At 37.8% G+C, this 22,900-nt stretch overlaps 1 protein-coding gene across 6 annotated transcripts in view; it reads right to left on the reverse strand.

Annotated features, from left to right (window-relative positions):
- PRUNE2 (prune homolog 2 with BCH domain) overlaps window positions 1–22,900 on the reverse strand; it is a 137,656-nt gene that overhangs the window by 83,257 nt on the left and 31,499 nt on the right. For all 6 annotated transcript variants that reach the window (XM_084505459.1, XM_084505457.1, XM_084505458.1 and 3 more), the window contains exons 3-6: window positions 22,206–22,408; window positions 20,524–20,687; window positions 9,562–9,714; window positions 6,676–6,770 (exon numbers count right to left, since the gene is read on the reverse strand). In XM_084505459.1, coding sequence (XP_084361585.1) covers window positions 6,676–6,770; window positions 9,562–9,714; window positions 20,524–20,687; window positions 22,206–22,408 — 615 coding nt within the window. The remainder of the gene's footprint in view (window positions 1–6,675; window positions 6,771–9,561; window positions 9,715–20,523; window positions 20,688–22,205; window positions 22,409–22,900) is intronic.

Consider the following 22,900-nt stretch of genomic DNA (forward strand, 5'->3'; position numbering starts at 1 on the left):
GACATACTGCATATTCTAGAGCTGTATTTCATAAAGATATTCAGTATGTATAATAAAAGAGTTTATGCAGCAAAATACATTTCATAAATGTATTTGTAAAAGAAAATAGAGTTTATCTTATTGAATAACACAGTTGTAAATATAATCACATTTTCATTGTAAATGTTAGTATTTTAATCTAACATGTATGTTTAGCTGTTTAATAATTCTCACGGTTATTTTATTTTTATTAACTTCTGAATTAAGATTAAACAAAGCCACTAAAGGAAAAGCTATAAACAATTGCAGAGGCCAAATTTACACCAGAATTCACACAAAATTTAACAGATGAAGTCTATCCAATTTCTTCAGACACTGAAATAAACTCAAAATCAACATACACATCATTGCAGAATGGATATCACTGTATACTTCAAACATTCTTAAAAGGTACTGCAAGAACAACGCTTCTGATGCTTCTGCTTTACTACATGATTTATGACAGCAGTATAGAAGAAAATAATCAAATGCACCTTCCAAAAATGACTATTGAATAAATTATTATTGAATGTTTTAAGCATGGGCTGAGTTGGACTTACTGATAAATCTAATTGTCTTGGCCAATCTTACAAATTTACTTTTTCCCCCCACACATACACCAAGACGGACCACAATAAACACCTTGCCTGATTCTCTGACAGCCTACGTTACTTCGTTTAGAACTATTTCACTGAGCAGGTAAACTTCATCCCATATCACCCTCATATCATCTCCTGGTCTTGACTTTAAAACTACAGTGCTAGAAATCATGATAATGAACGTTGGTTTTGCTGTCATTTGATTTCATGTAGTTAGTTAAGAAGCACTTAAACAATCTAGGGTTATCCCCACCAGTTTCCTCTCATACTTTTAGAAATGAATAAATAACTGCAACAGAGAATTCAGCAGGTCTGCCTCCACTCTCCCCACCTTGGATCATAATCATTGCAGTTGAGGTATTTAGTCTGACCTGAGGCATCAACACAAGAGTCACCATCCTCCAGAACATGCATTCTGATGCTTAAACGTGAGTGTGGTATTTACAGTAATGCATGTTTGACTGCTTTACACAGTCCTATAAGGGGATGACTTAACCTTCCTAATACTTCTAAAAAAGCAAATCGAATTATACTTAAGCCTTGTGTACTATGTATGTTATACATTTTCCTACAGGCAGATCTCACAAACTGACATTTTAAGACCTTAATTAAGGTTGATTTATTTACAAATGGTATGTTTTCAACTCTCAGAAATGATGTATTTAATGTTTTATTTTTAAACACAATTAAAAAATAATATATAAATATATACATACTGCAAATGTAATACAGATAACAAATTCATTTAAGCCCATTTATGCACATTAGTGACACACCATGTGGCAGAAAGACTAGGACTACAAGAAGACCCCTTGGCGATTTATTTTATATTAAATCCCTAATGGCCTCTTCTCATCTTTGCAAAAATATGCACAGAAGTCCAGACTATGCAGCCATTGAAATGAATGGTTATTTATTTGCTAAACGAGAACCCTATGTTTAATGTTCCTTAGACATAAGGTAGTCTGCAAAAGTCGCATTCCTACAGCTCCATACATCATTTATTTTACATACCCTAACTTCTCACAACAGGCATCAGAAAAATATCTCTAAACAGCATTGCTATTGTAAGTTACTGTGAATTTTGTTTCCAATTCCATTATTGGAAGATTAAATGTTAACATGTTTACTTGGGGTTTTCTTCTTGTTTTGTTTTTAGCATTAAAAACAAATTCATGGACCAATCTGATCTCATTTGAAATATGTTTATATTTATACCACAAGAAAAAAGTTCCAAGTACGTAACTATGGCCCAGTCATTACAGATAGACAACAAAGGTTCAAACCTTCAAACAAATCTTAAAGACTCGCTTAACTGGGTGCAATAGCCTACCTAGTACTTGTTTGACATGCACCAGCTATGACAGAGATCCTTGCTTTGCTTTACAGAAGTATTAAAAGCATCACTTTTCGTAATACACATATAAACTTCTCCAAATTAGAAGCATTGTTGCAAGCCATCCTACTACTACAAAACAGTCTGAAAATCAGATTGTCTCTCTGACATCAGACTATTTATCTATTGGGAAGTGGATCCATTGTGCTCCCAAACATTTAAAAATCTCCCAAGTTCCAGTTGCTGTGTGTTTCTCAAAGACAAAACCACAAAGAGGAAACTTGTTGCATGAGCTTGTTTTCCCTTGACACTATTCCCAAATCATTTGTACTACTAAGTGGTATTTTTTTGCCCTGTTTTCAACTGCCTGCCTTGATTCTCCCTGGAGGAATTTTGATTTTTCTATCATCCTAACTTATTCCAAGTTCTGTGAGTAGTTAGAATAAATGTTCATGAAGCAGAAGATTAAGGATTGGTTGGGCTAGTCCAACAAATGCATTATTAAGCTTCAACATATTGAGCCATTTCAAGTAAACCAAATGCTCGTGAAACCTGAACATCATTCTGGTGCAGTAGACATAAGAAAGCAGAGGATAGATTTCTCTTTACGAAGTAAGTATTCATTTCTCAGGAAAAAAATGACTTTCACAGAAAGTCACATTGAGAAGATATTTCTCATTTCGTAGAGAATTCCAGCAGAGATCAAGCAAAATATACTCTCAGGGTATAACATAATGTAATAGAAATTAACTGTAATGCATGCATTGAATTTTGCTACAGTATCCTATGAGTAATCGTTATTATGACTTGTGAAAACTTTCTGGCAAAGGCAACAAAAATAACTGTGGTCTGGTCTCTAAGTCTTTTGTCACACATCTAAAAAAAAAAATCCACAATACATATGAAATCCAAGTGATACACACTATGGCAGCCAGTCACTGGAGACACAGGTCTGATCTCAACTTACGACTTTAATGCCACCTAAATCCTGGAAGCACAGATAGAAAAGTAGTTGTCTCAAAAAAATGCAAAGCTTCACATAGATTCTCATAAAAAAATAAACTCCCCTGCATGAAATGCTTTCCCTGACTTTATTACTTACATCAACATTTTCTATTCCTTCAACAGTTGAAAGACTCTTATCAGGACACTTAAAAATCATACAGTTGACAACTAGTGGGCCAACAAAGAATGGGTCTAAATCACAGAACATTCATTAATATTTACATACAAATAAAGCTTTGAGATCAATTGCATTACTATTTTTGCATTTATGTCTTCCTTCATGAGAAACTGTTGAGTGCAGCAGTGTACCTCCATGTGTCCTACATGCAATAACACTAAGTAATTAGTAAGTATTAACTTACAATTGATGATTTATTAATTACCATCTTTTCCTTCCTTATAAAATACAGAACCTAGAAAACATTCCCACAGGTAATATGAAATGTGAATCTTTACTAATAAAAGTAGGGTTTATCGCAACATTTCTAACACAGGCTTTAATTAATTTAGCCACACGGCACATTAATGAAATATATTTTAAGATTCTCAATTACAGTGGGGAAACTGAGGAGATACATTTTTCTAATACTGTTTTTCTAATACAGGAAAATCAGTGGAAAAGAAGGAAAAGAGACTTAGCTTCAGGTCAAGATTTGGCTGGAAAGAACATCCATTCTGCCAAGAACGGGCATTTTTTTTTCACAGTTTACTCTCAACAAAAATCTGTAAAACTTGCCAGGAAAGTTGATATAAGAAAAACGTAAAATCATTTGATAATTTGCTACATAGGTGTGACATTTGTTAGAATACCTGACTAACTGATCTCTGACTGTCTTTACTATTGTGACATGCTGACTGAAATCATAGCTTGAGTGTTGAGCTATAACTCTTTCATTCTTCATGATACATAGCCAATGCAGCAGGAGATGTGCACTTGTGAACAGCTTACTCTACCCAAGTATAATCATATAATCATCATTCTTGGCCTTAGCAGTATCATCTACATGATACTGAACCATAGCAAATAATTGAGCCTACAGAAAGTACTTTCATGAAAAATGCTTTTACTTATCTGTTGGTTTAAAAAACAACGTGAGATTTCTGAAGAAACAAACACATCAGACATTCAACACCTGCTGCAAAGCCTAGCCTATACTTCATGTTCTTTTATGTTTAATCAGGTAATGTCTGCAGAGCACTTTGAGGAGAAAAAACAAATTATCATCATAATTGCTGAGAAAATCCAGAAGTCACTGAAGTTTATGTATTCTCAGGTCATATCAGAACAGAAATCTAAACTGAATAGAGACATGGGTCTGGACAGTTTTGTTTGTAATTCTGTTATGCGTAGTGTATTGCAGATACTAGATGAAGTAACTTGTGCAGAATGTTTTTACAAGCCACCTACTTTACCATGATGCAGACAACATTGTCCCTGGCTTCCAGACAGCAAGTCTTGTGCTAGTCAAATGCTGTAAATTAGAGAGTTTAGATAACATTTGAACAAAATGCAGTAACGTAATAAATGCAAAACTGATCTCCAGCCCAACCATTAACTTAGCAGTTGTTTTTAACCAAGTATGAGTTTGTAAATGTTAGGGAAAAAACAAAAACAAAAACAAAACAAAACAGTTACACCTAAAAAAAAAAAAAAAAAAAAAGCTTTTTGATGAAAATATTCACAGCAGAAAAACAGGGAGCAAAATGTAAAGAGAGATGCCCATAACTTCCAGAAAAAAATCCTATCAGAAATGCTAAATAACATTAAGTAATAAAATTGCTTAACAAGTTATGACTAAAAATCATCTAACTTCAGTGAGACCCTAATCACTATGTTCTTTTTACTTGCAACTAAATCTACGTTTCTTTCCCAATGGCTGTTGGATGCATCTCAAGAAAGACAACTGTGAAATTTTTTTTGCTTGACCACCAGATCTTGCAGCTCCTTGAACAAAACAAGCCAGCATTGAACGTTACTCAGTCACTTAAAAGAGTTCAAAGATTTGCCTGCTTTTAGGACTATGAAAACCTATTGTTGCCAAATTCAATTTGCCGCATGGAAGAGAAGCTTCAGGTTATGATCACTTTGAGTATGTAAAGTAGCGAAGATGACTTCAATCATGTTTAGCCAAAGCTAAACATTAGATTTGTGGGGCACAAGGTCTGTATTCTACATAGTCTATGAAACAAAATTAAAAGTAAAATAATAATAATAATAATAATAATAATAATAATAATAATAATAATAATAAATTGTTAAGGATGTTAAAAAAAAATCCAATTTCTTCTTTTTAGGATTTATCCTGCAATACTCTTCCCCCTCCCCATTACTCCCAGCCTCAGCATAATTTTGAGGAGCAAAGTTATGGTTAACAAAGTAGTGTACTTCATGGCTGGTAAAGCCTGCTTACCAATGAGAAGCTAACAGATTCTGCTTTCAGAATTTCAGAACAGATTCTGTTTACCCTCTATAAAATAGCTCTAACTGTAGTAAAGGCCAAAAAATTCAGTGCCATAAACAAGCTCTTAAAAGAGACTTGTAAAATGTTTTTGTAATAAAGTTGACCAGGCCAAAAATACTGCTTTATCCCACCCCCTAAGAAACAAATACACCAGAGTAGCTGCAGAACTGCAGGAGGTATTATAAGATTACTTTTTTCATTTTTTAAAATTAATATATTTTTATTTCAGTACGTAATCACATATTAAGGATATCTCACTACTTAGATAGCAAGATTGATTTATATATTTTACTATGCAAGCTTAATAAAAAAGCAAAATTTTCTGGATAATTAGTGGGATTATGCCAGAAACTTCTTCATCCACAGAAGCACCTTATTTTTTTATAAAATGCCTTAAAACACATTCTGTAAGAAACCTCATAGGTATACACTATTAAGTACTATTCACGTGATTTTTTAAATATCCTTTAATCAAAAATATTAAATCTAAAAGTAAAAAGTAAACGATGACAACTTCATTTGCATGTCACATACAGTAATATTTCTGTCTACTTCAGGTCCAGGTATATTACCACTAATCTCTATAATACCAATTATCTTGAAATAATGATGCAAAACATACCACAGAGGTTTTCTCGTAGCAATTACAAAGTGTCTGTAATTGGTCAAGAAGGAAAATTTTGGGCTATCTCAGGAAAACTCATTAGGACAAATCTACAGTTTTAATCCAAACAACCAAAATTCTACAAACTTCTGCCCTGTCGAGGTCCTTTGTTTGTATCAGCATTTTCATTTAGATTAGGTCAGTCCACACATGCATTCAGCAATGGACAAAATTCATTACATAATTTCAAGATAGGCATGGAAGGAATGAAGAACACCCTCTCCTGTCAAAGAACTGAGAAAGCATTAGACCAGATATATAAATCATATGCCCATATGCTATAACCTAAGTGAAAAGTAGTAACTATCTACTAAGTATAACTGAATGTTCACAACTTCAGTTGGCATAAACGCTGCAGTTAGCTAGTGCCATTGTTTTTATACACCATCAAACAGATCAACAGCAAGTAATAATCAGGTGCATACAAATGATTGTGAGATCAAAAACAGCTATTGGTTCTCTCAAAAGTAATTACATTATATATGAGCAGAAGTTTCACTAACAAGAAAATATGAGGTTCAAAATCTTAAAGAACTCTTTCTTTATGCAATAGGGCTGTTTACCATCTACATTATTTAAGCTTCCTCTTACCTCCAGTGTCATGTACACAGTGCTAATTGCTACTTTGATTTCTCCATCTGAAATTTCCTTGAGATCCTTCAGCATAGCTTCCTCAATGCTTACACCTGTTTTAGAAGAGAAAGGAATTTCAATACATTCAAGAATCCACAGATGAACAGATATAGCAACTCAAATTAAAAATACAGTTTGAACCTTAATGTTGAGCCTTCTATATTTTAGGACACCCTATAAGAACATTAAAACCAACATTAATAATTCAATGCATAATATTTCCAGAGGTTTTCTTTGAGCAAGGAAGAGATTAAAAAGCAACAACGAAGGATGAAGAATTAAGTCTCCTGCAATGAAATGAAATTGCGTGAACGCTTCTACTTTCTAGGTCAATTGAATTCTAGTTGATGACAAATATATACCTAGACCATCCTTATGCCACTAATATGAAATATTTCTGGAATAAGAAGCACACTGAAAAGCACATGTAGATTATTATGGCATTTCTAAAATATTCAGAGGCAAAGCATTAAGACATTCTGTAAACACAAAATCATTCAACCTTTCTGGTTTTCCTGACAAATTGATACCAACAATGGTTTACGTACATCAAACAGTAAATGAACCAACGGGATGTGTATGTACCATAGAAACAGAAATGCAGATTATCATCCGAAAACAGAGTAAAATTGGAATTGCTTAACACTATACCCAGACATGTTGATACGCTTAAGTACAACGTATTTAAAATCCATATGACTAAATTTCTTCAATGGGAGACGTTTGACTTAAATACTTTAAAGAGTATTTATTATTATATTTATTATTATATAATAAATATATCTCATGTATAGATACACAGTTGTATCACACCATCCGGGAACTGAGAAAGTAGCCAAATACCTATACAAAGAAAGATGTGAGCTATTTACTTCAGTGTCGAGTGGCAAATAAAGTGTCCACAGATTTTTAAAACTTAGCTGCATAACATCCACAATGTGTTTGCATGAGTGATTTTTCAGAGGAAGCCAAATACCCACTTAAAGCCAAAGAAATGAATCATCTCATTACCGTTCTTGTATAGAGTCCAGGTACTGCATTCAATCCAATGACAAGATGAACTGGCTTATGTTCATATATTTATTTTGTTTTTGAGTCTGTCCTTTTAAAAATATTTATGTAGCCTGTAGACTTTCTGTTTGACTACAGACCAGTGTGTCTCAAATAACAAGTGAATTCATGAACTCAGGCCAACAAATCATTATTTCTGCATGAAGCTGAGAACGTTTTTGCCGAATTTTCCTAATATGGTCTAAAATAACAGGTATGTAAGGCACAATGTTCAGCACAGGTCAGTGTCTTCAATGGACTTCAGAAACTCTTCAGTACTTTACTAATAAACACCATATAAATGTATGCAATGTTAAATACGTACCTTAGAGTATATAGAAAACAGCAGCTATGAAACAAAAAAGCATGACATTACCCTAATACAAAACTTGGAGAAGTAGGCATAACAGATTCAGTCTGCATGACACTTATTGCCAATAGTTTTTATATGCTACATGAGCAGGGTAAACTATATCAGTTATAAACCCTCTAGTTTCTTGTGTACAAACAAGTACACGACACTACTAAACCACCTTCCACAAAAATTGGCAGTACTGAGAGCAGAGTTCAGTAAAAGCCACATTCACTGCCTCTCCAATCCAGGCCACATAGTTCATTTCTGAACTCTGAATTCTTGACTAATGTCACAAGAAACGTCAGGGAACTATCCAAAGACTTACGGCCCTGAATTACTTATTTTGCAGCCTCACTGAAAGAAAAAGCAAAGGGAGTAGCACCTCAAGTTCTGCCCTGAACTACCAGTTTGGGAACCCATTTCAGGCTGAAGGTCTGAAATCAGGTGAGAGTATTCAGCAGATGGGTGGACAGAGAAGAACGAATAAAGACTACAAGTCTAAAGGGACCCTGTTCATGCCTGATATATCTAACATGAAAGTATCTCCATAATTCAATGCTCACTCTTTGGAAACAACTTGGTAGTGGATGTCATTTAATAAAGACAGTAAAAAAATTGACTGATTGCAACAACTTTCAGCATCCCTTCACAAGCCTGCGATCAAATACTAACTTCACACATTCTGAGTTTTGATCACTGAAATAACATCAAAATGTCTTCATTTATTTCTAGCAGAAGAAAATGAAAGAGTTACAGTTTTCCCTCTGTTTCCTTAATCGTAGTCAAAGTCACTTCACCTATACAGAGCCCTAGCCCTAATAGCTGAAACCTTGATAAATTTGGGAAGGTTCAGAATAATAAAATCCACTCCCGTGACACTAAGGGGACTGCAACACAGTTTCTGCATGTGGCCTGAAACATTGATTATACCTCTATCCTGCGTTCCGCTTCAGTAACACAAATACTTGATTAGCACATGCTTGTTAAAGCAAATATGTGAAATAAATTAACTTCTACTTTATCTGTAAATCACAGAATGGCTGAGGTGGGAAGGGACTTCTGGGGGCCATCTGGTCCAAGCCCCACACTCAGGCAGAGCCACCTAGAGCAGGCTGCCTGGGACCATGTCTAGGTAGCTTTCACAGATCTCCAATGAAGACGACTTCACAGCCTCTCTGGACAACCTATGCCAGTGTTCTGTCACCCATAAAAGCAATATAAGATCATTTAGAAGTTCTGTAGTTCCTCAGCAAAAATTGCAATTCCATTATTAGAATTTTAGTCTAGTTATTTTAAAATTAAATATAACTACATGTAACTGTTAATGAAGATACAAACCATCCTGAAGCTATACTCTCACCACACACAATGAGCCAAACTATTCAAATACAGTTAGGTAACTGCATTTGTAAAATGTCTGAAAATGGAAATTCGATTACCTTGAGGGTTAAGCTGAGTCTCCTGGAGAACAGAGATAATTTCCTCTCGTGGAGGAAGACCTGGGAACTTCTCCTCTAGAACTGACAGCACTTTCTCCTGCTGCTCTGTGATTCCGTCAAGCTCCGAAGACATGCACTTGAAGAGTATGCTTCCTGAAATGTTGAAAAGTAAAATCAATGCCTCCTCTAAACTGTGAAGAGGGACTACCTACACCAGGATGTTTACCCCATCACCGTCCCTTTCTTCTTTGGAACTTGTTCCCACTGATGAGTTTAATGAACTGATAAAATGCACAAGCAAAATGCCAAAATAATTAGATATACTATCACCTGAACACAAAAATAAAACTGTTTATATTAAGATTATACTTTTTAGAAAACAATGGCTTCTTCTACATTGTTTGTATCAAATGATGGCTTCCAAAGGCAACTATACCTAGAATTTTAAAAAACATACTTAAGTATAGCAAATAAAACTTCAAAAGTGCACTAGAAGGGTATGCTACAAAATACAACAAGGTACATGCATGACTTTAGTTATTTCAGTTTATTTGACACTAGCTGAACCCCTGTCAAAGAACATATTAAAAAAAAGCACACTACGTTCAGCCAAACAAAATGATGCACTCTATTTAACTCTATCTAACCTTTAAGGTTAAGAGAAACATAGTTCAATGCATAACTTCTTCAAAATTGGTATGCTCTTACAACACAAAGGTGAGCTTGATGTCTTTTCAGACCACTATGTTCTGCATCCTGAATGTGAACAATTTCTGACACAGTTGAAGGTCTCAAGTCACTCTTTCATTACCTGAAGACTGGGATTCCATTTATTAATATATTCAAGGGCAGCCTTCGCACCCAATTACTCACACTAAATTAAGGACAATAAAGTCTTACAATTCAGCATTGAAATTATTTATTACTGTACTGTGCACAGGGATTGATTTCAAACAAGAGTATGATTACATTGCATCATGCCAGGTCAATGAGCAAATCAGTACAACGATATGATAGTTTTTATAAGCCAAAATGTTAATGTTTTAAAAAAGAGCTAAGTGAGAAAAAGAAAAACTTGGACATAGCCATCCTCAACCTCACTGGGCTGACTAGGAAATGTAGATCTATGCACATTGGCTGACATGCGATAATGCACCAGTGGTCAGGGTTCTTGAACAGAAGATGAGTATTTTCTGTTCTCTTTTCTGTTCTCTCCAAACACCCAGTATGAATCTGGTTTTCTCCTACACTGCTACCATAGAAAATAATGAAAACTATTTCTTCAAAATGTCTAGAAGCACGTGCAACACAGAAGAGTTTTCCTATGCTGAGTACACACTACTTATTAGACAAATCCTGTATGGATTAAGTATTTTACCTACGAAACCTATAATTCAAATATGCTATACTTATTTGTCATATTAATCTAAGGAATACATTTGACATGATGTGTTAAAGGACATGTGAGAGTAAAATATACATATCACAGATATGATTCTAACATCAGACATTACTGAAATCACAGTTTTCCTGGTAAATAGGCAAGAACTAGAACATCAAAAAAAAAACTTAAAATGGATCAACACCTATTAAACTTAAAAATCCTTTGAGTTAGTTTTTAATTATGTAAAAGTCAAAAAATATACCTACAAAATAATTTGCTTTTTAATTAATCGTATTAAAAATAAATGTTCAAGACAATGTTTCTGCCCTGTTTGATAGCATTAAAAATATTAAATACAGATCAAATGAAAATCAAATATACTGACACAGATTTTCAGAATTGTTTTATTTTTATTTGTATATTTAGGTACTCATAAGAAGGCTCCAGAGAAAACAGATTTCAGATGTCTCCAGGCAATTAACTGATACTTAGCACCCAGGATATATAGACATATACATTATATATTAGTGATATAAAACTCCCAAGGAATTTAAACATAGTTGCAAGCCTCAATTTTCTGTCCCTTTAACAAGAAACAAGTTTCCCAATCAGCAGCCCCCAGAATGATTCAGTATTATTGTTAATAATATTGTATTAATATATTAATACTGTTACTCAGTAACAGTATTCCTTCATTGTTCCTACTTCTAATCAGAAAACAATGCATGTGCTACATATTCTTGTCCATATTTTCAGAAGAGCAATAAACGAGTTATATGGCCCACAGCGTACTCCCAGTCAGCACAGAGCTGTACCTGAATAAATAGCAGCTTAGGTACCAGGTTCCATGAATTATTTTAATAAAAACAATCTTCTGATTTTTAAGCACTTTTTTTTTTTTTTTTTAACCTCTGGGAGCAGACAGCAGGGTGCCCATGAATACACACAGGAAATTAAGACTCCCCTGCCAGGGGGGGACTGGGGACACCTCCCATTAGATCAGATTGTCCAGGGCCTCATCTAACCTGGCCTTGAACACCTCCGGGGATGGGACTTCCACAGCCTCTCTGGGCAACCTGTTCCAGTGCTTCACCACCCTCTGAGTGAAAATTTTCCTTCTAACCTCTAATCTAAATCTCACCTCTTTTACTTTAAAACCCTTTGTCTTATCATTACTTACCCAAGTAAAGAGTCCTTCTCCTTCCTTTTTAGAAGACCCCTTTAAGTATTGATAGGCTGTGATGAGGTCATCCTGGAGCCTTCTCTTCTGTAGGCTGAACAGCCCCAGTTCTTTCAGCCATACATCATAGGAGAGGTGCTCCAGCCCCTTGGATCATCTTTTTGGCCCTCTCCTGGACCCACTCTAACAGATCCACATCCTCCTAGTCCTGAGGGCCCCAAACCTGGACACAGTACTCCAAGTGGGGCCTCCCAAGGGCTGAGTAGAGGGGCACAGTCACCACCCCTGACCTTCTGCACACTGCTCTTTTAATGACGCTTCAGTCAAAGTGTTTTCAAACCTTTACCAAAAAAAAAATGCAGTAAAATGAGAGGTGCAAGTTCTACATCGAATCAAGCTCAACACTTTTGAAGTCAATGTTATACCACTTTTCTGCGTGCCTGTCAGGCACAATCTGCCCTTAGTGAAGCCAGGTTGGCTTAATTTCCATGTGCCTTAGCACAGATTCCAGGAGGATCTGTTCCATGATCTTGCCAGGCACAGAACTGAGACTGAGTGGTCTGTAGTTCCCCAGATCTTCCTTTATTCCCTTTTAAAAAACGGAGGTCATGTTTCCCCTTTCCCAGTCACTGGGAACTCCATGAGACTGCCACAACTTCTCAAGTGTAATGTAGAGTGGCTTAGCAACTACATCCACCAGTTCCCTCAGGATCTGTGGATGCATCTCATCAAGTCCCACAGATTTGCGTACCTTTAAGTTCCTTAGATGGTCTCAGACCTGGTCTTCTCCTACACTGGGTGGTTCTTCATTCTACCAGTCCTTGCGTTTGCCTTCTGGGATCTGGGCTATGTGGGTAGAGCTCTTGCTGGTGAAGACTGAGGAAAAAAAGTACCTCAGCTTTCTCCATATCCTGGGTAACCAGGTCTCCCGTTTCCTTCTGGAGGGATCCCACCATTTCCTTAGTCTTCCTTTTATCTCTCACGTACCTAATAGAAGCTTTTCTTGTTGCCTTTGACGTTCCTGGCCAAATTTAATTGCAACATGGCTTTGGCTTTCCTAACTTGATTCCTGGCTGCCCAGACATTTTCTCTGTATTCCCATCAGGCTTCTTGCCCTTGCTTCCACTCTCTGCAGGCCTCCTTTTTCTGTTTGAGTTTGTCCAGGAGCTCCTTGTACACTCATGCAGGTCTCCTGGCGTTTCTGCCCAACTTCCTCTTTGTTGGGAAGCATCGCTCCTGAGTTTGGAGGAGCTGATCCTTGAATATTAGCCAGATTTCTTGGGCCCCTCTTCGCTCCAGGGCTTTGGCCCATGGCACTCTTCTACCACACAGATCCCTCAAGAGGCCAACGTCTGCTCTCCAGAAGTCGAGGTCAGCAAGGTTGCTGTGTCCCCTCCTCGCTGCCCTCTGAATGCAAATCTGCACCATTTCATGGTCACTGCAGCCAAGGCTGCCCTTCAGCTTCTCATTCCCCACCACACCCTCCTTGTCAGCAAGAATGAGGTCTGGCATAGCACCTCTCCTTGTGGGCTCCTCTATCACTTGCAGAAGGAAGTTGTCATCAGTGCATTCCAGGGCCCTCCTGGCCTGCCTGTGCCCTGCTGTGCTGTCCCTCCAACAGCTATCAGGGTGCCTGAAGTCCCCTCTGAGGACCAAGGCTTGCAAACGTGAGGCTGCTGCTGTCTGTCTACAGAGGGCCTCGTCTGCTTGGTCTTCCTGATCAGGTGGCCTGTAGCACGCTCCCCTCGTTCTAAGGTCCCCTGTCCCTGCCCTCCCTGGAATCCTGACCCACAAGCTCTCTCTCAGCTCCTCACCCATCCCCAGGCAGAGCTCCATGCACCCCAGCTGCTCACTGACACGCGGGGTGATGCCCCCCTCCTTGCTTCCCTCGCCTGGCCTCCCTAAACAGCCTGCATCCTTCCAACACTCCAGTCGTGGGAGCCATCTGTCCCACCACGTCTCTGTAATGCCAATGAGAACAAAGCCCTGCAGGCATGCGTACATCTCTAACTCCTCTTCTTTATTCCCCATGCTACTTGTGTCAGCATAGAGACATTTAAGTTGGGCCCCTGATGAAGCTGACTCACTGGCTGCACTGGCTGGAATTCCCTTGTGCTGCCCTTCAGGTGCTCTCCTGCTGACCCATGGCCCTTCCCCAGGCTCTGGGCATCTATCCCTGGCACTCGCATCAAACTGGGAGGAGTGGAATGGACTGAGGTTCTCCTCCCCTGCCAACTCTAGTTTAAAGCCCTCTTCACCAGTGTAGTGGGTTTACGTTTTGGTAGCAGGGGGCCATAGGGGTGGTTTCTGTGAGAAGGATCTAGAAGCTGCCCCATGTTTGGTAAAGGCCCCATTGTTTTCCAGAGCTGAGCCAATAAGCGATGTTGTTTTGCACCTCTGTGAAAGCATATTTAAGACAGGGAAAAAAACGCTGCGCCACACAGCAGCTGGGAGAGTGAGAGGAGTGAGGAACGGCCTTGCAGGCACCAAGGTCAGTGTAGAAGGAGGGGGAGAGGTGCTCCAGGCGCCGGAGCAGAAGTCCCCTGCGGCCTGTGGTGAGGACCGTGGTGAAGCAGGATGTCCCCCTGCAGCCCATGGAGTACCACGGTGGAGCAGGGCTCCACGCTGCAGCCCATGGAGGAGACCACGGTGGAGCAGGTGGACCTGCACCAACAGAGGCTGCCGCCTGTGGAAGACCCCTGCCGGAGCAGATTTTGGGCCGGACCTGTAGCCCGTGGAGAGGAGACCACGCAGGAGCAGGTGACCTGGCAGGAGCTGCTGCCCGTAGGGGAGCCAGGTTGGAGCAGTTTTCTCCTGAGGGATGGACCCCGTGGTACGGACCCATATCTGGAGCAGTTCTGGAAGAGCTGCTGCCTGTGGGAAGCCCACGCCGGATCAGTTCATCAAGGACTGCATCCCGTGGGTGGGACCCCACAGCACAGGGGACGAGAGTGACTGAGAAGGAGCGGCAGAGAAGCAGTGCTGTAGACTGACCATAACCCCCATTTCCCTGTTCCCCTGCGCCGCTTGGGGGGAGGAGGTGGAAGAGGGTGGATGGGGGGGGAAAGTGCTTTTGGTTTCTTTCCTTTGTTTCTCATTTCTCTAGCTTGTTAGTAATGAGCAATAAATCTTACTGTCTCCTTATGCTGAGCCTGTTTTGCCCGTTACAATAATTATTGCGTGATTTTCTCGTCCTTACCTCAACCTTTGAGCCCTTTTCACATATTTTCTCCCCATTCCTCTTTGAGGAGGGGGAGTGAGAGAGCGGCTGTGGTGGAGCTCGGCTGCCCACTCGAGCGGAACCATGACAACCAGCTTGGCAATCCCATGACAGGTGGATAATCCCATGACAGGTCCCCACTAGCTCCCAAGATACCAGGTTTCTCAAGGCAAGTCCCATGGTCTAAGTAGACAAACCCCTGTCTATGGCACCAGTCCTATAACCAACCATCTGTTGATTTGCCATAGTCAACAGGCCCTTTGATACCCCTTTACTTTGAGAGGAAGGACTGATGAAAAAACTACCTGCACTCCCATTGGAGCAACAGTGTTGCAGGAGTGTTGCTCATGACAATAAAACTAGTTTCATTCTCTTACACACACACACTAGGGAAAGGATATTTTTAATTATTTTTTTAATCTACTTCCCAATCAAAACAGATGGAAAGACTCCCTATGACATGGTAGGGCAGCCTATCATGCATTTCTACAGGTAACTGTGTTTTTTTTTCTTGTTTTCACTTGTGACAAATTCTGCATTTCTTCAAAAGTAAGGCAAAGCCTCATATTTGGTCTCAGGTTTGGCAGGACACAACCATTACAGTACGGATGTAAAAGCAGAATGTGTTTAGAAGTGCACTGCATCTACCTGGAAGCCTGGACCCTTCCCTGCTCACCTCAACGCTGACCTCTTTACATATTTTGATCAGGGACAACACCTTCAAATAGCAAAGCAAACCTAGAAATTTGGGGATTTATCACTTAAAACAAGAATGAAATGTAGTCAGCCTGAAATAATGCCTCAAAATAAGCAGATATCTTAAAAAGGTTCTTAATGGTCTTTTTTTTTTTCCCCAGCTGTTTATCCCAGCAATACTGTAGTGCTTGCAATTGTTAACATTTCTAATAGGAATTTTTCTAAAATAACAGAAAGGAGAGTTCTCAAATTCACAGATGTCATCAACTCCTATGCTCAACATTTATTCTTCATTCTTTAATACTATGTTCATCAGCAGGAAAAAAAGGCGCACACTTCTCACAGATATCCTCAGCATCCTTTGGAGTGTTAAGATTTCAAGTAGTTTAAAAAAAAAAATGAAACAGTTAACTTGAGGTACGTTTGCTTGTCCAAAGGTCAGTCCATTTAGTCATGTGGTCCCTTGTGAGTACCTGCTGTAAAAGAGATACATGGGCTCAGAAATCTCCTGCAGACTTTACTGAGTGCTGGTGCAACTCCCTCAGGGTTTCTGAAAGCATAATGGAGGCTGCTCTGTCTGCTGACAAGCACAGAAAAAAAAAAAAAAAAAGAAATATATAATAGGCAACACAAGATTCAATATTATTTCTTGCGTACATCATACTACATTACAGATGTTTTTTTTTCCTAGGGAGAGGTCACTAGAAAATAGGCTAGCCCTCTTAAAAAACTATATGCATTTTATTCTTTTTGCAAAGCAGTTTGGAAGTGAAGCACTAGTTTTGCCAAAAGCAATTGCTGTGCATTAATATTAAACATGATCTAATGAAGGCAGAAGTCGTTTTGGGAAAACATTAAGAACAGCACAAGCATCTCCTGAATTATAAGTTTGTGGCTGAAAGAAACAGTACAATGAAAATATAGGCATTTCGCCTGTTGAGGTTTTGTTCCATGACCTGGAAAAATTTAAGACACGGAAAAGCAACAGTCCCTCATGGAAAGTATACTTTGACACCCCCTGCGCCCTCAAAAAAAAAACACCAAATGCAATAATGAAAAAACAACCACTGCAGATTAAACCAAAGCTATGAAACAGACTGAAGCAAGCACTTTTCCTTGTAATTAACAGCAAAGCCACAAAGCTGGAATGAAATGCAATTTTGGGGGCAGAGTGGGGTAGCATTGCCTTTGAGACAACTGTTTCTGTACATTAAAATATCTATCCAAACAACTGCAGTGTTTGTTGCAGTTTAAAATGTCCCCTTGTTTCTCACATGTATATTAAGGAAGAAACAATTAGGGAACATGTGAATCATCTGACTGACGTACAAGACAGAATAACATCAAAAAAAAAAAATATTGGCATCATTTCTGAAGTCCTTAAAAGGACATTTCTTAACATTAGCCTGGGTGGCTAGAACAACAAACTAATCTTCTCTACTGAAAGTCAGACTGCCCCAACAGAGCACAAGAAGACCTCAACTATGCAGCTCATTACTAGCAAAAGGAGACTCACTTTAAAAAAAATTGCTGATGCTCTTTCCATAAATGTCTCTGTTTACATGTTGCAGTCAGTACCTTGTGGCATCCTTCAAGGCTTTATACAAATAAACATAAGGAGGCATTTTTTAGAGTACACTGACCCTAGATACCTGACAGTGAGTGCTTGGAATCACATCCTTGCCAGCTGGCTGCTACAAAAAATGTAATGATTCAGCAGTTTAATGGATCTGGAGTTTGGCAACAGTCCCCTTGTAAACATCTCTGGGGAAATAAAATAACACAGGCTCAAGACTCTGGCAGGTTCCATAATTGTTTGCTTCTGGCTCAAATCCAGGGACAGAGCAAGCTCTAACTTAAGGCAAATACGGCTGTACAATGCTCTGACTCTCAAAGCAGGTTCTATTCAAAACCCAAGGGTAGAACCAACTCATAGCATGTATGATGAGGAGAAAAAGATACCAGGAAACCACTCAGCTAAAAAAAAAAAAAAAAAGTTCTTAAATATTAAACTGCCCAGATCAATAATGCTCAGTTTCACACGGACACCCTTCTTCTTGATTGCTGTTGTTCTTTTTCTGTTTAAACAGAAGAATAGGTGAAGTTTGTTCAAAGTTGAAATATGCAGGCTATTAACGTCTGCTTTTATTACTAAAGTCAACAAATTGCTAACAGCCTGTGACAAAGAAACCCCCTCCAAAAAGAGGCAAAAAATGAAACTGTTACAGCCACTATGCAGTAAGTATTGAGACATGAGATATATGTATTATCTTGCAAGTCTTCTAGCAAAATACTCACTGGAAAGCCAGAAAATGAAAGATGGGATCCCAACTCAGACACAGAGTCAGGGATCTCTCAGCTGTTTGGAGAAAACAAAATCCTAATTCTTACCACTCTGACTTCCATTTTGGTACTCTGTTTCTAGAAGTCCCCCAAAACTGATACATACAAGCATCATATGGATTTCCCTTGGAAGTAACACAAAGTCAGAAAAACAGAGCAGGACCCTCTCCATTGACTCTATGCCCATGCAGTGCCACCAGAAATTGTGGCTGCCTGTTAAACTGAGAGGCATCTGGCCTCTACACATGCATTCATCAGTACTAAAACAGCCACCCATCCTTACAGACCACGATATATGGTCCTGGTGTTTCCTATGCTCACAGGTAAGTTGAATATCAAAAGGTATACTTCATGGACATGGACTTTGACAAAAGGACATAATATACACAGAGGAACACAAAAACTAGACCTGGGCAGGTCATACTTGATCTCTTATTTTCAGACTTTGTAGTTTGATCTACCATCTACATACATTGATTTTTATATTTTTTTTACTGTCAAAACCAGTAATGGGATTCAGTGACTTTTATAAATTTGGAATGAAAGGTCCTTAAGTACCAAAGCCATTTTCTATTTTCGGAGAGACACAAAAGGACTTGCTGTATTGCTTAGTGTGCTATACACAAACTGCATTACTGGGAGAAATAGAAAAGCACAAAGTCGTAAGAAGACCTGTAGTTACTTAGGCTTTGTCAATCACTTGTCATTCTGTTTAAGAGAAGGTACACTGGCCCCCCTATATCCACCAAATTCTGCAAATACTCACTACTGAATAAAATAATTAAAATTTACTTTCTGATTTAAAAAACAAAGAAACAAAAAGCTACTATATCCCTTAAAACTGGAAGTGTTACCTCTAACGCAAACACTTTCAATATTTGTCTAATAAAAGCACTTTATTTTAATTTGGATGCAAACATGAGAGCCAAAACACATGGATGCTTACAGTCATGTATTACTTACATGTGTTCTTGTTGATTATTCAGAGCACTGCCTCCTGACTCTTTCCACCACCAAACAGGTAGCCTGAGAGACTCCCAAAAGCCTATTTCTGTTTCTGCCTCCAGAATCAATTATTATACTTGGTGATTTGCCTAGATCTCCTGGACAGCTACTCAACAGAAATTTGGATCTTAAAAAAAAATAATATTCATGGCAGGTTTACTAGAGCTGATTAATATGGAAAGGTTCTTTAAAAGCTGGCTAAATTTAGTGTTCCTGTTAGAACTTCTTTCACAGAAACATAAAAAAAGATTACATTTTGTAATTTTTCAGAACATGCTCGTTATATTTGCTATCATAGGGATTAGTATAATGACAAGGGAAGACCTCACTAGCTTCTGAAAGTATAGGCAAGATTTCATAATCCTCATTAAACATTCCCTTTGATTCCTTAAAGGGCATTTAACATTCAAATGACAATTAAAACCTAAAATCTTTAAAAAATATTAAATAACATTAAAATTGTTTAACTTAAGAATAGAATTCAGTTCTTGCCAACTCCAGCTTTATTTTATACGAAAGAATCCTGCTGCAGCAAATAAACTGAGGAAACTAATGCAAATGATAACTATGAAGACAGAAATGAAAATACTTGTGATTATTCAATTCCCATCCTTCGTACTCTACTGGGCATATTATACTAAGGATAAGGAGAGTATAATGAAGATTTGGTTATGGCACCTTTAAGCAGCAGAAGTTTTGCATCATACCATTAAAACATCATTTTACAAAGAGGTACCACCATCGGGAGAAGCTTTAACATGTAAATATTAGATTCCAACCCACATTACTGTCCACAGACAGGCAGCTCTGAGCTGCCAGCACTGCACAGCCCCTGGAACTGAAGAACTGCACAGCTTTTCCAGCTACCCAGCTGGTGTGTCGACAGCTCCATTTAATATTCTTGTCTAGTGATACAGCAAAGACCTCTCATGCCTATTTTTAAATGCACATTTTTAATATTCAATATAATGTTACTCTTTAACAAACTCTTTACTCCCTGCTTCTTTTATGAAGCTTCCCGTGGTCTTTAAAGGGATTGTTAACCAAAGAATGGATCACACTCTTTCTGCATGAGCAGATTCAGAAACACTCCATTAAACCTTTCAGTATTTAATATAAAGAGTAATCTCTCACCTCTGAGGAGATAAGCCAGTTGCTGAGTGATTAACTCTGGTGCCTCTTGAAGAATCTCTTTTACTACTAAAGAGGAAGAAGACGTTTGTAAATCCAGGCTGCCATCACATTGCTCATCTGGAGTGATGACTTTGACAATAGCTGATTCCAAACTTTTGTCCTCGCTACCATGCAAATTTAAAAAAAATAAAATGTTTATTTTTCTTTCTAGCCACTGAGACAACCCAAAAAAACAGTGCAAAAAACTTTAAAAAAGACTCTGGACTGTAACACTGCTGTCACTGCCCTAAGTCTGCTATGAAGCCAAAAAATGCCACAATCAAGTCCTAAAACTGTAATTTCAAAAATGAAGAGCTCACAGTGGTATTATTACTTGATATATCACTAAGACTTCACTGTTTACATTTCTATTATCAAAATCTTTAAATCTGGTAAATCTGGAAAAAATATTCCTACATGTATTGAAAATATCACTCCTTATAAAGGGGAGATTTGGGAATTTCACCACTGAATAATTTGGCAATTTGCAAAAGATCTTTATTTTAGATTTAAACACTTTGTGTTCTGGCTTTTAGTAGTAATAACAAAGCCAAACTACATTTATTAACACAAAATAATAGTCATAATTCTTTAGAAGAAAGAAACACAGGAGGGGACAGTAGCAAAAAGCAAATATTATGGATAATTTTCTTTGAGAAAGTCAGCAATGTACCAAGTTGCCTGCAGTTTTAGAGAATCAATAGGAGATTTATACATATTTCTCATTTCAGATTTGCCATACTTTTATTCTAGTCTACAAACACCTCAGAGTAGGATGGGGCTGTTTTATTTTTATTTCCCAAATAGTTCTGCTATAGCACACAGGAAGCATGTTATTTATCTTAAATGAGGTTCTAAAGAGAGTTAGAAGCAAATAACATTCTTCACTGTGGGCAAGACAGGCAGACCACTATAAAGCAGCTCTCTATGCTCACCACGGGCTTATAAAGTTTCTCTCTTAAGGACGGGTATATAGAATATGGTTTCCCACAGAGCAACTCTGAGCCTCTGGCACTGAGGAAATTTTAAGAAAAAAGCTGTGAAGGAATTCCATGATCTCTATATGGCTGTGAAATTATTGATGATGTAAAAGCAGAATCTGATCTGTTCCTAGTAGTATTTGTAACAGCTACTATTCCGCGCATAGCTTTACGTGAAGCTAATGCTGCCTGTAGAGTAAATGTCTCAGACTTCTGTCTATCTTCAGTAGGATCTTAACAGTACGTGGGCAATTGTTGTGTCCATCCCCATATCAATATGAGGGCTTTAATTCCCTCAGTGAAAGCAAACTAAGAAAAAGAAAAAAATCTCATCTCTTATTTGCCGGTCACAGGAAACCTCAGGACTATTTAAACAAAATTAAGATATCTAGTCTAAGCTGTGTGAAAATACAAGGTATTAAAAAAAAAAAAAAAAAAAAAAAGAAAAAAGAAAAAAAACTTCCATAGTGATGGAAAAACAAAAAACAACTACGTCGTCACATGTATTGGGCATAATGGGAGAGAAAATGTATTTTAAATTCCTTTTTTTTTTCTGTGCTAACATAGCGATGTAAATAGGAATTAGGGAAAAAAATGTAAAATATAATTTTCAAAACAGCTCTAACCCAAGTAAGACATCTTGTTGTATCTAAAATGCAATACCTTGTCAGCATGTTGCTGTTTATAAGTGTTAAAGACAATTTCCCTTCAGCATTCAGTTGGTGCAAATTGATTTCATCTCGGAAGATGTGGAATGACTCCGGGATATTCAGCTCTTCCAATATAAATCTTGTCTCTGTGAAGTAGCTGAAGTCTTTTCTTGGTATGTTCAACACCGGTAGGCAAAGAACATCAGGAGGACTGACCTGTAACATATACGTGCATTTGTCAGAGTTGAATGAAATAAGACTTGATTTTTATTAGAGATATGTTTTAACAGACTGAGCATTTAGAAACAATTTGAATTTTTCTGTTTATTTTTTGTCCTTTTACTTCATTCTTTATAAATCACTTTTTATTTTTATTTTATTATTAATTCTTATGTGCAGAATTGTTGATTCTGAAGAATTAATTCTCCTGCAGAATTGTTTTGGAAACTAGAAAGGAAAAAAAAAGATGTACACTTTTAAAAATCTCACAAGTTTTTCAGGAAAAAAATGCATTCTTAAAATACTGTAAATGCAAATTGACAATGTTTTAAGTCATGAAGCCCAGCTTAAAGCCTTGATAAATCTAATCTAACTCTGCCTTTCAAACTTGACTGATTTTGCATTTGTGACATGGGGTGGGGATGAATAGCTATCAAAATCTACATTCAGGCAAGATGATTTACTTCTCTAAATAAACTCCTGATTGTA

This window comes from Aythya ferina (genome assembly GCF_964211825.1).
Source record: "Aythya ferina genome assembly, chromosome: Z".
Taxonomy (NCBI): Eukaryota; Metazoa; Chordata; class Aves; order Anseriformes; family Anatidae; genus Aythya; species Aythya ferina.